Below are 15,693 nucleotides of genomic sequence, written 5' to 3'. Positions count from 1 at the left end.
GCAGCAGCTCCCCCGCCGTTTTCCCGGGATGCCGCACACAGGAGGCGCTGCCTCAATTCTGACGCCCTGCGCGGACTCGCTGGGTTTCAATGGGCCCCGACAGGCGCCAGGCTGCCCCTCAGCCGGGCTTTCCCGGAGCCTCACTTGCTGCAGCGATCACCCGGGCCCCAGGACTGCTGGCCCCAGGGCTGCGGTGCTTTGGTGTATTTCTGATTTATGTTACATTCGATTTAATTTTCATCCTCTCTCCCCCCGTTCGCCGCCGCGCGGCCCCGTTCCCCCGCTCCAGGCGCCCCTCCCCGCTCGGGGCGGGGCCGGACGCCGCTGTTTGGATTTAAACGTAGCAGCGGGAGGGGGCGGGCTCGGCCGGCGGCTCCCGGCTCCAGGCTGCGGCTCCCGGTGCGGCTCCCGGCTCCGCCATGGTGGTGCCGGCGCGGCGGGTGAAGACGGAGTACATGAAGCGCTTCAAGGAGCCCAAGTGGGAGTCGTGCGGCGCCTGCTACCTGGAGCTGCTGCACTACCGCCTCAGCCGCCGGCTCCTGGAGCAGGCGCACCGGCCCTGGCTCTGGGACGGCTGGGAGCAGGACAGCGGCAGCGGCGGCGGCAGCACCGCCGGGTCCCCTTCGCCGCCGGCCGCCGGCAGCCCCCCGGCCCCGCGGGAGGAGGAGGAGGCGGCGGCGGCGCCGAGCGAGGCGGGACGGGCCAGCCCCGGTAGGGAGCGCGGCGGCGGCGGGGGGACACGCGTGTCCGGTGCGGCCCGAGCCCCTCCCCGCGGCGTGGGCGCCGTGCTGCCCTGCCTTCCCCGCGGGGCTCGGCACGGACGGCTCTGCCCGGGCCCATCCCGGGGCGCCCGGGCCCGGCGGGGTGACGGTGCGGGGGCGCCGGCCGCGGCCTGGCCCGTCTGACCCAGGACACGGCCCGCGGGTGGAAGGGCCCGTCAGCCCCTGCCTCCGGCCCGGCCCGGGCCAGGCCTGCGGGGAAGCCCTGGCTGCGGCATCGGAGGTGTCTCTTTAAAGAGCCGAGAGCTGGTAACTCTCATCCTGAGTCACAGCCACTTATGTAAACTGTTGCCATGGGAGCCGAGCATCTCTGCTATTATATAAGCAGGTTCTCAGGCCAGAGCAGCGGCAAGTTGGACTGTATGCCGGTGGCTGGCTCTTAAGGCAGTTGCTTTCCTGGATCTGCACATGTAATTTGTCTCGGCTGAGCACTTGGTTCTTAAAGCTACCTGAGGGTTGATCTTGGGTGCGCGGCTGAGTGCGGTCGATTTCGTAGTCTGAACAGGCGCTGAGCTGGTAACATTTTGTTCTCTTCTAGCACAGAGTAATTAATTCCGTTTTGATGTCTCACGCTCTAACAGAGTGATTAGGCAGACAATAGCACGGTCAAGCTTTCCAAGCTGGTATTTTTTTATCTCATAAGATTTTTCTAGTTTCTTACCTGTAGTGAAAGAATAATGTATCTGGCAGCCATTGATTGTTGTTTTGAAATGCCTTTTGAATCAGCTGTCTCTCTGTTGTACAGTAGCAGGGAAAATCCTTGAGAACTGTTAAGTCTCATGCTGCCTGTTTGTTGGGCTGCTTTTTTTTTTTTTTTTTTTTTTTTTTTTTTCTCCCCTCTTCTTTCCTCCTGGTTTTAGCTGGGCTTGTTTGGAGTGGGGAAACTAATCTGATCCAATGCTCTTTGGGGCCTGAGCTTTCCAGAATGATCTGTACTCTGATATTCAAGCCTAAACTACATTCATTGACTTCAGGAATACCACATTACACAAACGCTTTGGCCATGCTGTCATCTGTTCCAGAGGTTTGGTGTTTCAGAGCATGTTAGTGATGTGGAGTTCTGCAGTCAGCTGGGTGGGCCTGTGGTACCCAGGTTTCACATGGAGTGCACATAGCTGCTGGGGTAATGCTCTCCACCTCCCCAGAGCTGTTCTGATTTCAGCTATGCTGAAATTTCAGGGATAATTTTATGCTAGGTAGCTGGTACAGTGCTCTGCATTGGACTCAGTGTGAGAATAACATTGATAACACACTGATGTTTTCAGTAGTTGCTCAGCAGTACTTACCCTAAATCAAGGACTTCTCAGTTTTCCATGCTCTGCTAGGCCACAGGTGCACCAGAAGCTGTGAGGAAGCACAGCCAGGACAGCTGACCCAAACTGGCCAAAGGGATATTTCATAGCCAGAAAGTCATGTCCAGTGTATAAAGGGGCAGAGTTGCTCAGGAGCCACCAACTGTGCATCACTGGTTTGTCTTGGGTTTTATTCTTCCCTTTTCATTACTATTATTATATTTTACTTTATTTCAATTACTGGGCTGTTCTTATCTCAACCCATGAGTTTTTCTGGTTCTTGCTCCCATCCTGCTGCAGAGGGAGGTAGTGTGTGGCTGTGTGATACTTTGTTGCTGGCTGAGCTTAAACCACAACAGCTCTGGAGCGATGGAAGCGCCCCAGCTCACCAGCGTGTAACGGAGTATTAGTGGACCTGATTTTGCCTTCCTCAGTCAGGGTTTGAGGAAGTTAGACTGGGAGCGTGTGTGGAAGAACTACATAGTATCTCAGTGAGAAGAACTAAGGCATTGCAAAAGATCAGGGAGTGGTTGCATGGGAAAAGGGGATGCTCTCTAAAGGCTTGGCTCTTAGTGAGAGGAGGTGGAAGCTGTTGAAGCTGCACTCAGAACCTGGCGTTCCCAAACTTTCTGGTGCACTTTGGATATGTACAAGCTTGGGGCAGTTGTGGTAGGCACCTGAATTTATTTTCATTCTTTCTGTTGAGCCTATGGATAGAGCACATAAACCTGCTACAGTCTAATGGCACCACCATTGCCAAGGCTGGAGACTGCTGGCCAGGGTGCTCTGCTCATTAGCCTGCTCCCTGATTCCTTCCCTGACTCCTCTCTAGGGAAAGATCCAGCTGGAGTTACTTGGTAATCTGATTCTGGTTGGGATTTGGCAGGGAAGAACAGCTTGGCAGCTGTGCAGGCACTGTCTGTGGTCAGTGATGGTGTCTGTGATTGTCCAGTGCATCCAGTTGTGTCCTCAGTCCTGCAGCAGTGCCAAAGGGACTGTGGAGCACCAGTGGCAGGCCAGGCTGCAGGATTTTGGGCAACTGTGCTTCTGTAACTGATACACCTTTGCCATGGGTGCTGTAAGGGAGTGCCTAAAGGTCTGCTAGGTCCTTGCTATTAATACTTATAGTGGGAGAAAAATCTGTACTTCACATTCATTTCTTTGACCAGTGGCTTAAGATAAACATTTTTAAACTTCTGCAAGTATTTAAGAGCTTTGCTAAGCCTTTAGCAAAAGGACTGAAAACAACTCTGCTTAGGCAGTTGGGTTTAGTGGATGTTTATTGTATCTTAGTGCACGTATAACACATAAGGAGGTGACTCGTTTAGTATTGGATATTCATAAGGATGTATTTTTCTTATTTTTCTTCTGCTTAGTGGCTGGCTAATTAAGGCATGTGGAGGAGATAACATAGAAACTACCACTCTGAAGCTTCTACTATTAAACTGCCTTTTTTATTTTTTTTTTTTTTTTACTCTGAAAACTTAATTACACTGAAGTGCTGTGGGGGTAGCTGAGTGTGCTCATGTTGATGACATCTTTTGTCTTCTGAATCTGACATCCACCCACATGCTGGAACATCCCAGCTGTTACCTGGCTACTGCTGCTTCCTGCTGTTTTGTGGGGAATTTGATTTCTGCCTGAGAGGTATTGACAGTGCTTGTTGCAATGGTCATGGCTGGTCAGCACTAATATTGTTTTGTAACTGAGGTAAACATAATTCATAATGGAATGTGTCGCCCTGGTTTCCTCTTTCTCTCATTAAAATGAGCCCATGTGTGTAAAAGTTATGGATGCTTCTGGTACATGAAGAGGAAGTGGATGTAGGCAGCTTGGCTTTAATATTCAGCGGTGTTGGTCAAAAGCACTACCAGTGTGAACCCCTGGGGCAGCACGTGTGACAAAGGTGCTTGTTTTGCACTGAAGCTATGGCTGAGTGATACCAAGGTGTGCTCAGGGGCAGCTTTGGGTTAATTCCTTCTGGCCCTCCATTTGTGGCAGCTGTTTGTGGGATTGTTCTGTGGAACATGCTCAGGCACAGATGTGCTTTAAACTTAATCCAACAAAATCTTGACCTAAATCAGCTGGTGTAGTTGTGGTGTAGACACATCCTCAAAGCTGTCAACAGAACCCAGTGGGCTGGTAAGTAGAAGACAGAAGCTCTTGGCAGCAGTGCTGCTGTCAGACTTGTTGCTTGCAAAATGGCCCTGCTGCACACACATGCATGATGAAGATATCTTTCAATCCTTATTGCCATTTTGCCTTCAGCATTTTTGTGTGGTGGTCTTAACTGACAGCAGTGACAAGCTGCCATTGAAGGAGTTACCTCAATAGTATTTGGAAAGTGACTGATCTGGATTAGAGGAACTAAATAGAAGATCCAATTTCAAACTTGTTCCCTGATCTTGTCAGTCATCATGTTGCAGGTGCATTTGCTGGCCCATGTACATGGGAAGGAGCAGCTTATAGTGGGGGAAGAAGGCAGGGCTGTCAGTTCAGGGGTTTATAGTACTGTTATTTAAAGTTGCTCCCATTTTTTTCCCCTTTGGAAACAAGCTTTGCCAGCAAGTCAATCCAGTAATTACTTTCCAACCTCTGCTGCAGATGAAGCTTGTGTGAATCCAATCAGCTCTGAGCTGCTGTGTGGCTGCTAGCCCCAGTACTGCCTCACGCAAGATCTGCCTTGAAGAAATGATGTTGCAATCTGTTTCATCTGCAGTTACTTACTTTCTGCCCAGCTGTAGTTCACTGATACCCACAACTGGTTATATAGCCGCTTCAAGAGGTGTAGGAGACCTGCCCCATTTGGGGAGGTGTTGGTACAAAAGCAGGAAACTTCCAGTTCTGCCTGCAGCAATGCATGCACAAAGTGCTTCTCCTGATGCTGAGACAGTGCTGTAAGAAAGCCAGAACATCTCTATAAAGAGAAATACCGCTGGCCCCTGTAACCTGGCCCGTGGGTCTAATCAGAAGGCTGTTGATGTCTGTAGTAAGTCATTAGGGCCTTTTGAAATGGAGGTCCTGTCTGCCCCCCGAGTGTGTGTGGGAGAGCAGCTCCCCTGGAGCTTTTCCCTCCCAAGCCAGGAGCTGTTATGCAAGAGGGAGATGCAGAGGGTGTAAGTGACCTCTTCTGGGCAAGAGCGTTCAGCAGCCCTATTGGGTGGGCCTGACAGACTTGTTCTGCCTGTTAAGCACTTAATCCCCTCCTGTCCATCCAGTGTGCTCTGCTTAGCATCCATGATGCAGTTTTGAACGTTTCTAGCTTTTCCCCTCTCCTGTCTAATCCCTGTAATGCTGCAAGCTGGTCAGTTCTGAGTTTCCTGTGTCTGCTGGAGATGGTGCTCTGCATGGGAAGATGATGCTGCTGCCTGGACTTCCTCCTGAGCAGCTGGGTGCAAGTCCTGCTGTCAGCTGCTGCTCTTCTGACTTCATGTGAAAAGTGTTGCCTAAGAAAATGGCTTGGATATAAGCTGTAGTTTTAAATAAAAGGCTTAAATAAGTGTTAGAGATCTTGTGCCTTCACCCACTGAGTTCTGTGTAAATGCACTGTAGCAGTGGGTTCATGGAAATACCTGCTCTAACAGCAGGTGCTCATAAGAGCTACAGTACACTCTGGGATACAGCATTTACTGTAAGGCTGTGCACAGGACTCTGTGTGCCATTTACCCATATGCTTTTATTGCTATTTTGAGACACGCTGGCTCATTCATTTCTGGACCAGCTGGAGCTATATCCTGGTGAGCATCCCCAGGCATGGCTGTTGCCTTGTTTTTTAAAGCTGAACTATCCATGTAATTGCAGAGCCCCCACTTTCCTGTATTTTTAAGTCTCTAAATGCCACTTCTGCTGTTTATGAAGTCAGTGTTGCTCCATCCCCCTTTGCAGAGAAGGAAGATGCCACTTTCCCCTTGAATGTAGGATGGAACAGCTTTCCAGAACGAAAGCACTCTTGTTGCAGAATTGACAGCAATATGTTCCCTTTCAGAGTTTAATTTTCTCAAAACTGTGCTTCCTTCTGATAATGGACCTAGGCAGTCCCTCCTTTGGAATGGCTGTGTAGGGAGATGCTCAGATAATATTTTGTAAGGGAATAACTCTGTGCTGCCTGTTTGCAGCCATGATGAATGAGCTGCCTTGTTTCAGAGATGAAGCTGTGTGTCCCAGAGCACAGGGAAAACAAGCAAAACAAGTCTAATACCACACTGAGCTCACTGCTGCTTTTACCAGCTTTGTCTATAATAACTTGAAACTACATCCAGCCAATATTTAGGCATGTAAAATTCATCTAGCCTTTTTAAATCTCAATATGCCACTATTTTGGCCTTGAATAAATTTTTTTTGGTTGTTTTGTGGTGTCATTCAACTGAATTCTTAACAAATACAGCTCTAAATACTTCAGCATTGCTGGCCACTCTTTAGCAAATGCTCAGCTGTACTGCAGTATCACCTGTTGATGAATGCTGCACCTGCCCATCTTGGAAGATGGGTATGGGCAAGCCTGGGCAGCACCAGGGGTAGAAACCATGGTGGCCAGGCTAACAGCTAGCCACCAAGAGAGCATAAGGCCTGCCCTAGGGGAATTCTAGGGCGTGGAACAAGCCTTGATCTCTTTACCATGCAAACATCAAGTGAGTGCTAGAGTGAATTGAATCTTAAGCAGTGTGCTATGCAGGTAACTTCTATCTCATCAGGACTCGATGGACGCAGAATTGAGATTAAAGCAGTGTTGGATTTGGCATGTACATGCTTTAAATCACAACAACTATCAGGAATGGTTGCTATTTTGTCAGGATTTGCAAGCCTTTCTGCTTTTAATGATGAAGACACTTTGGTGAAAACTGCATTACTTGTCCATGGTCAACCTGTTGATATGTAAGCAAGCCCTAAACCAGAAGGACTCTCTATGACAGTGAAGGAATTCCTTCTGTCCATACCAGTGTATGCTGGTGGTGGCTGAATGTGCTGAGATTTGGAACAGAGGTGGCTTGTAGCTGGTCCCCTCCAAAAGCAGAAATAGATGGTGTGGTAGAAAATTTGCAGGTTTGGTGTGTTTATGTCAGTAGAGTTTGAGTGATCACTGTGTGAGACTAGCAGAAGACAGCATCTAATGATCAGACTTGGAAGAAATTGGTTTCTAGTGGACTCCTATGTTTTTAGGTGAATAAAATGCTTTAGTTGCCTTGTGCATAAAAAGCATGGTTGGCCTAAAAGCCACAGAGATGTCAGATCACAATGTCTGCTTGTGCCTGTCCACAATATTCAGGGGCCATGTTCAAGGTCTAGCATACACTTCCAGCTTGTCCACACTACTGCTGAAGACTTGCTGGATGGAGAATGAAAACAGGGTTCTTTGTATGTGCTTTTTCCTTAGTCATATTTCACCTATGTATGTAAGCAGTGTATTTGATTAACTTACTCATTATAGAGTAATGGAATTGTTTTGGTTGGAAAAGACCTTTAAAATTCAATCCAACCATTAAGCCAGCACTGCCAAATCCACCACTAAGCCATGTCTCAAAGTGACTCATCTTCATGTCTTTAAATATCCCCATGCATGGGGACTCAACCACTTCCCTGGGGAGCCTTTTCCAGTGTCTGACAATGCTTTTAGTGGAGACATTTTTCCTCATATCTAGTGTTAACTTCCCCTGATGCAACTTGAGGCCATTTCCTCTTGTCCTGTCACTTCTTACCTGGAAGAAGAGACTCCCACCATGCCACAACCTCCCTTCAGGCAGCTGTAGAGAGTGACAAGGCGTCCCATGAGCCTCCCTTTCTCCAGGCTAAACACCCTCAGCTGCTCCTCACAGCACGTGTGCTCCAGACCCTTCACCAGCTCTGTTGCCCTTCTCTGGATGTGCTCCAGCACCTCAATGTCTTTCTTGTAGTGGGGGACCCAGAACTGAACAAAGCATTTGAGGTGTGGCATCATTGGTGCCACAAACAAAGGAAAACTAGTTTCTCCTTGCACTGTAAGGCAAGAAGATTGGCTCTTATGGGACAGTTGTTTCTCTGTGTTTTTATTAATTAATTAATATTTTATATAAGGCTGATTCAGCCTTCAGTGATGATCTAAAACTGCAGTGATTCAGCCTTTAAATACCCTCTTACAAACCCTCCTCTCCATACCAAGTGCCTGGAGGACTATTGCTGGCCCCTTGCTATGGAAGACTTAAATGTGTGGGATAAAGGAGCCTTGGAGAATAATGCCTGCAGAGTGTGGTAATTTACACATACAACATAATTCACCAATGAGGTAGCAAAGGTGATGTCTACCACTTTGTGGCTTTTTGCTTCATACTCTCCTTCATAAGCAGAAAACTGTAACAGAGATATATGTATAAAAAGGGAACTTGAAAATTAATCACCTTTTTCAGCAGAAGATGATAATATGAGGGATTTAATATTGCGCATAGTCTTATCAGACTTCATCTCTGACTGGCTAGCATCATCTGTGTGGCATCCAGTGCTCCATCTGTTTGCTGGCTGAGAGATGCAAGGATGAAATAGTGAAGACAGTAGATCACTGGATACAGTCTTCAAGTTCTCCTGAAGCTGTTGGTTATCTGTAACCTCACCAGTGAAAGATGTTTTTAAGTATGTGAAAGCTGTATTGTAGTCACTAAAGAATGAACACATTTAAGCAAGGCATATGTCTGTTGCTAAGGAAGCAGTGACTTCTTGCATTTCTTAAAAAAGCACAGCTTCAATGATGTATTGAGAGGGTGTGCAAATCAGACATTAATATGTTGACATTGGGAGCTTATAGCATAACTTTTTTTTTTTTTTCTTTAGAGAAAGAAAAAGAAGATCAAGAAAAGCAGGAGAAGGAAGAGCAAGAGAAAACTGCAGAACGTGCTTCTGTGAAGGAAGCAGACAAAACCAGCCGTACAGGACGACGTCCAAGTCGAAGTGCCTTGTCCAGTCGTAATGATCGAAAATCAGCCAAAAGTCCCCAAAGGACAGATGCACCAAAGGAGAATAAACATCCATTTGCTCTGTATGGATGGGGAGAAAGACAGACAGATACTGGGAGCCAGAAAACTCACAATGTCTGTGCTTCTGCTTCAGTAAATGAAGTAAGTGAGAGCTTCTGTTTCATTAAAAGGCGGTGACTACTTAGTGCCTACAGATGTCTCAATATCTAGGTAAAATGTCTCAGGGGTCCCTTTATTTGAATGCGTGGACATTCCAGCAGTAGATTCTAGCAATAAACCTGAAGAGCCTTGAGATGTCCAAATAAGAGCTCTTTATTGTTGGTTTGTAAACTTCCCAGGCTTGATTAATATTTGCAAATTAAACCCTGGATGTTGTGCTTCTGGCTGTTACAGTGTTATCAGCAAAACTGGCTGTTATAAAAGTATTTCTGCATTCTGAACTCCATGAGAACAAGAGCAGGCAGGTGTGTAAACACTGGGAAAGTGCTTGTGCTGTGAACGAGTGGCTTTTGCTGGGCCACTTCCTAGACTAGGAGTCTCACTGAGATGGTACAAGTGCTTTTCTGCTAAAATGTCTTGTCTAGCAGCCTGTTTTGGTGGGTTGCCAGTAGGAAATGTTGCTCACAGCAGAATGGTCTATCAGATGGCTGATGGATTACAGGGCTGGTATAAATATTACCAAAATAGCACAAATTAAATTTGTGTAGTCATGGACAGCACCAGGATTCTGCTGTACTGGGGCTCTGTTTCCTAGGTTAGAAACAGCAAGGGAGTGTTATAACAGATCGATTTCTTTCTTCTCTGTAACTCTCCTAGGCTGGTAAAACATAACCATTAACGCATCTCTCCCAGTGTCTTGTCCTCATCTTACTACTAATGCAGAGTCTGAATCTGTGACACAAGATACCTGAGGGCTGAGGTAGGGGGTGGTTGAGGTCTGCAAGATAGAGCTGGCCTTTGATGGGCTGTTTTGGAAGGGGTTTGAAGCCCAGGCTTTTCCTTCCTGGACAGCTCAAACCTTTGAGCAAGAGGAGGAACTTGGGCCTTACAGCTTTGGAAAGAAGCTGCCTTTCCTGATAATGGACACTTTTGTAATGCTAATTTTGTAATTGATAAGCTTTGGTGCTCAAAACATTTGACTGGTGCTTTATGTAGAAGCCCAGAAGAGGTTGAAGCCTGACTTGAGCAGATATATTTATGCTTCATCTTTGACTTCTAACATTCTTTATGCTAGGAACAGTAATGGAACAGCTTAGCTTGGGTCTTGAGGTTGGACTGAACAGGCAGAGTATTTCTGAAACACTCCCAATGATGTAGTCTTTTGTCACTGAGGTTGTTTCTTTATGCAGGAACTCACTGCCTGCTGAGGTTACTTTTTCTTGCATGTTTGAAAGGTGTTACTTTCCCCTAACTGAGACGGAAGATAGAGGTTTCAATCTGGAGATAGATGCAAGCATAGAAACTAGCTCTTCATATTAAATTTTGGAGGAAATATGATAATTTATATTAATATGCAAATGTCATTGTGTGTTCAGCACATTGTTCAAAATTAAGATCTTAAATCTCTAAGGACTCTCTAGGTTTTGTTTTTACTAATATGGCTTAGGTTTTAAGGGCTGCTTGGGCATATTGAGGGATGTTTAAGATTTTAAGTGATAGAGAATTGAAAGTTTTAGAATACATCTGAGTAGGACTATAAAACATTCAATATATTTGCAATAATTTCATAGTTGGAAGGGTGAAAGATAATGCAGAACAGAATTCAGAGCACTTTCCATGAAAAAAAGAAATCTGTGTTCACTTAGTGGTATGAATTGAGAAGAAAATATAACTTTGCTTACAATCCCAGTTCCTTCAGGATGGGGACTGGGACAAATGAAAAGTGATCCTTGTCATTCCTGAGGGGTTCCTAAGCTGTTCTCCTGTAATACTAACTCTGGTCTTTTAGATTCACGAATCTGCTCTACGAGCAAAGAACAGGAGGCAAGTGGAGAAAAGGAAGCTCTCTCAGAGGCGAGTGCGCTCAGCAGAGGTGGAAAACACCTGGAGAACAAAGCCCTCCCCACCAGACAACCCCTGGATGACAGAGTACATGAGATGCTACTCAGCAAGAGCTCTCTGAACCTGGATTCCCTTAGGCATCCTCAGAAGAAGTAACGCATATCAGGACACTGGTGCAAGGAACCAAACCACTTATGCAAGGTTTTTATAGGGAGTTTCCAGCTGTTAAAGTATTTGTTACAATGTTTTTATCTTGGCTACCTACCTCACAGTGGGGTGTATCCTTGGAGCCATAACACTTGAAGAGGCTTTTAGATATAACTACCCAAACTTTTAAACAATTCCCCTTTTGGGAATTTTTCTAATGCTTCAGTTAATTTGTTTTGATGGTGGGAGGGGGAATCTTAGCATACAGGGAGTCAAAGCAAACACCTTTCTGATCATGGTTACAAATAATCTGTTTTCCCTTATTTAAAGTATAAGTCATGGGGAGATGGTACTGGGGAAAGACTTTTTAAGTAAAGAGTGATGGAGGTGCCTTTGTATTTATAAAACTATTTAACACTTTTATGAAAGTATGTATATGAAGACAGGCAACAGGAAGCCAGTGTGTCTGGTAATTAGCACTAATAAATGTAGATGCTTTAGGCAGACAAATACCAAGCATTGTCTGTACACAGAAACTTTAAAAACAGCAACAAAAAAACCCAAACAAAACCAACCTTGTTTGATTAGTGAATCTGCTGATGCTAACTTTTATCACTGTTTCTAAGGTCATTAGAATTAACTACTCATTTTCAGGGCAAGAAACAGCTACAGGATCGTTTTGCTGTAGCTGTTCCTGTTGTACCAAATAACTAATGTAGACAATCACTATCTGATAGCTGCCACTCAATAAGCAGTTACTTGTTCTACAAATATAGAGCTGTACCACTGTACTAACCTCGTGGTCACACTTAGGCTGTACTTAATCATGTAAATGCATTTATTGAAGGAGAGGGCTGGCTCCTTTCTGGTGAGGTCTATTTTTAACACTTCAGAGTATCTACTGTGCTCAGTGGGGGTCAGAGTGCAATATGCATTCCGCTTGGAGGTATTGTACAAGCATATTGTTAATGGGTTTAAACTTGAAAATTCTGTTGATGAAACTTGTAGATGATGTCCTGAGATACTTGCTGCCTCTCGAAATTGGTGCAGAACCCCTCACTTATGAGGGGATGGGGAGGGGGTAAGGGCTAGGGAAAGGAGGGATGTATCCTTTAGTAAACAAGATGATGTAATGAAGTTTGAACATTTTTGTTTTGTAGGTCCTACTTCTGCATAGTAAGACAGTTGTGATATCCTTGGTGGTTTTGTTTCCCTCAGGTGGCTGTGAATTATCTTTTTTTCAGTTTGCTAACTACGCTTTAGGCAGATGATTGCTGTAGTTGTGAGCTTCAAAGTTTTTGTTCAGATGTTTTGTGTGTTAGTTACATATGTTGGTTACCTCGGTTTAATTGTTTTGAAGTTGTGCTTTACAGGCTGGACACATTCCTACAGGAAGCATAACTGCACTTCTTCAGCAGAAACCTGCACTAGTTTTAGCTTCATTCCACAATCTCAGTGAGGAAGAAGGACTACAGAATTACTATTGAAACAGAGTACACATGCCTAGTGAAAAGTCTGATTGTGTTCTTGAAGAAAGTAATTGTGCAAAGGGTCCAAGCACTGCTGCCTCCTGGTGTCTATTACATCACTAAAGGTTTCATTACTCACAATTTAAATTTTGTTAATATGTCCTAGAATCCATGAAATCTGTTGTGTTTTTTCTTAACTTGCCTTTTAAGCATAAAGCTATAAAAACACAGATAACGCTTGCTGAAGGCTACCTATTTAAGGTCTTACAGCTTTTAAGTCTGGGAAAGCACAGCATGATTAAGAATGTTTTATATGCAGCAAAATCCCTGTATTTCAACTGCTAAGTAAACCACAACCTAGAACTTCCTGAAACTTTTAGAACAGTGCCCAAAACGGGGGAAGACTACTCCAGAGAATGCCTTTACTCCATATGAGATTCTTTTGATTTCCTTTTATGCTGTGTTTCCCTCTTAAAATAACTGCTGTAAATATGCTTAGCTTACTTCTGATGCTGTTGCAATTCCAGAAGCCACCCAAGCTTTGCACAACAGTGTCAAAGCACCAACTCAGTAGTGTTTAACAGCCTTATTCAATAAAAACTTGCCTGTTCCTGTTGCCCACAGGCTTTGTATGTTTTATGTAACCACAGCAGATGGATTGTGCCCTTGGTGCGTTTTGTCGCATTCAACAGTTTCCTTGACTGTGTAGGGCAGGACTCATCTTGCCACGCTTTTGAAGACAGCTTCTCCAGTTCTCTCTTCCCACAGGGAATGGAGGAGCCAGGATGACTGTGTGCCTGCCTTAAGTTACCCATGTTTGCATAAGATGTATTTCCCATTAGGTGTTGGTGTTTTCAATGATCATAGGAGGCCTAAGTGTCTTCTGCCTTGGATACTGGGAACCAAACTTAAAACATCTCCAACAGGCCTGTTCAGGTGTTCAAATGAGAATTTTCAAGAGCATCAAGGCTGCTGTATACTGAGGAAATTGTCTAGTCCTAATACTTGTGTGCTCAAGAGTTGTTTCCCACAAAGACCACTTACTAGAAGACAGTAGAGAAACTAATAAGGTCTTGTGAGTTATTGTTGTGCTTTTTCAAACGGTCTGTAGCCAAAACAATCCCGGGTGCTATGTTGGTACTATCTGGGTCTAAGTAATACAACGCCTGAAGTGAGGGGTAAATTATTCTGCAAATCAGGTAGCCTTCCTGCATTTGGGCATTATTTGACTAAAAAGCTACTATTTTGCTTAGAGTATATGAAATAGTATAGTTCTGATCACTGCAAGCTCTGTGTGTGAAGTATTTGGTCTGGAAAACTGCTGATGTTTTGATGTTAACAAATGAAAAGCCAACTGAATTGTCAAGCAGAACTTTCCAGATGTAAAAGCTTTAACTGTATTCCATAGATTCCTACAGGAGGTAGCCATTTGCTTCAAATTGGACTCACTGAAAAGTAGAAAACCTAGTGAATGTCTTCCTAGCAATTAAGGAATTTCTAAACTCTGTCTTGCATGGACTCTTGAATTTAGCCAAGTGGTGAACACTTCTCACTCCTGTTTTAGAAGTAAAACTTTTTGGTAAGAACACAGTAAATACTCAATTGTCCAAAGTCTTCATTAAAATGACTGTTTATTCCTTTGTTTCTGGAAGTACTTAGCTAAGTGAAGCAAGAGTTTTACAACGTGTAATGCTGCAGTTTAACTATAGTGTTGTGAAGACTAGTGTTTACAGTGTAAAATGTTAACATGAAAGCTGCATAAGAATGTCCTGTAAAATACAGTAGCATGCCTGTTCAGTCACTGCTGTCACATCTTTGCAACTATGAAATACAGACTTTTTCACAGGAAGCTGAGATAGTAGTCAAGGTGATAGCTGAACTTAGAGCCAACCTTAACAAAACAAGGGACCGTTTCTGGTAAGAATCTTATCCAGGTAGCACATGCAAATTTAAATTGAATTTTTAACACATATGGAAATGTATTTGTTCTCATTTTTTATGGTATCATGTAGTGCCACTGAACTATAAAGGCCTCTGACATATTTTTTTTTACTGTGATAGGGACCAATGCTTGCAATCTGAGAGCCTAATGTATGGTAACCTGGATGTTCCAGTTTCTTTTCCAGCTCAGTTAGTGCACTCAACAGCAAAGCCATAAATGGAGCCTGACTCAACACCTTGACAAGAAATCCCATGAAATTAGGGGTACAAGTGAATGGGAAGCTGCCTCAGCTATTGTTAGCACTGAATTCACTTTAAAAACAATAGGGAAATACCATCTAAGCTTGAAGCAATATGTGTTTTTTAAAGTTTTTAAACAGTATTTGTTTTTAATGCTTCTGTATTGTCTATTATTAATAGTGTAGTGTCAACTTGTACTTTATGTGAATAAAATGAGTGACACAAAGTGCCTGGACTGCTTGTACTGTGCTTTTTGGGATCTCAGAGGTTTTTTTTCCCCCCTACAGGGTACTTTAGTCCCTGCATGCAAACTGTGGCTTCTGCTTGTCCCAGATATTCTCTCCTGGAAGGTAAGTGACAGGCTTCTTTAATGACTAAGGTTGGATATTAAGTTAGATTATAGTTACCATTCCAGCCTCCTATGTTCCTCCTGTAACTCTCCAAGAGATTCTTAACATCCTTTCCCAACTTGAATCACTTTTCTTCCCCTACTATGATAAGAAAAAATCCAGCTATACTAGCTATCTGAAGTGCTGTGCCCTTGAGAATAAAAATGTAAAGCTTTGGAGGAAAAAAGGTAACAGAGAAAAAAAAGGAAGTTGTATCACTAAGAACAGGCATATGCAAACAAACAGGAAAAATAAAGCTTTTAAAAGCTGGCTACACTGAAGTTCTCTATGCCATGGATTCTTCAGTAAACAAATGAAACTAGTTTCACTCTGTGGATTTACAATGTATTTCTTGAGATTTTTATAGCATTAATTCTTCCAGCATATAAAATATAATGGAAATGAGGAGCATAGACAAATCAGGTTTTTCTATGGCATTCCCTTTTTATAGCTCTTAAGAGAACTCTTGAGCCATACTGCATACCTATTTAAATACA

At 44.2% G+C, this 15,693-nt stretch overlaps 1 protein-coding gene across 1 annotated transcript; it reads left to right on the top strand.

Annotated features, from left to right (window-relative positions):
- Positions 1 to 336: 336 nt before the first annotated feature.
- CCSAP (centriole, cilia and spindle associated protein) lies at positions 337 to 15,036 on the top strand. Its single transcript, XM_066315732.1, has 3 exons — positions 337 to 711; positions 8,867 to 9,150; positions 10,958 to 15,036. Exons 1-3 carry the CDS (start codon positions 420 to 422, stop codon positions 11,129 to 11,131), a joined length of 750 nt encoding a protein of 249 aa, XP_066171829.1. The 5' UTR covers positions 337 to 419; the 3' UTR covers positions 11,132 to 15,036.
- The last annotated feature ends 657 nt before the right edge of the window (positions 15,037 to 15,693 follow it).

The sequence above is a fragment of the Sylvia atricapilla genome, chromosome 3 (genome assembly GCF_009819655.1).
Source record: "Sylvia atricapilla isolate bSylAtr1 chromosome 3, bSylAtr1.pri, whole genome shotgun sequence".
NCBI lineage: Eukaryota > Metazoa > Chordata > Aves > Passeriformes > Sylviidae > Sylvia > Sylvia atricapilla.
Note: the sequence above shows the minus strand (reverse complement) of the source record. Positions and strands in the feature narration are given on the sequence as shown.

Coding starts and splice junctions, on each gene's coding strand:
- CCSAP (XM_066315732.1), top strand. CDS start 420: ATGGTGGTGCCGGCGCGGCGGGTGAAGACGGAGTACATGAAGCGCTTC. Junction 712..8,866: donor GGCGGGACGGGCCAGCCCCG/GTAGGGAGCGCG, acceptor TTTTTTCTTTAG/AGAAAGAAAAAGAAGATCAA. Junction 9,151..10,957: donor CTTCTGCTTCAGTAAATGAA/GTAAGTGAGAGC, acceptor CTGGTCTTTTAG/ATTCACGAATCTGCTCTACG.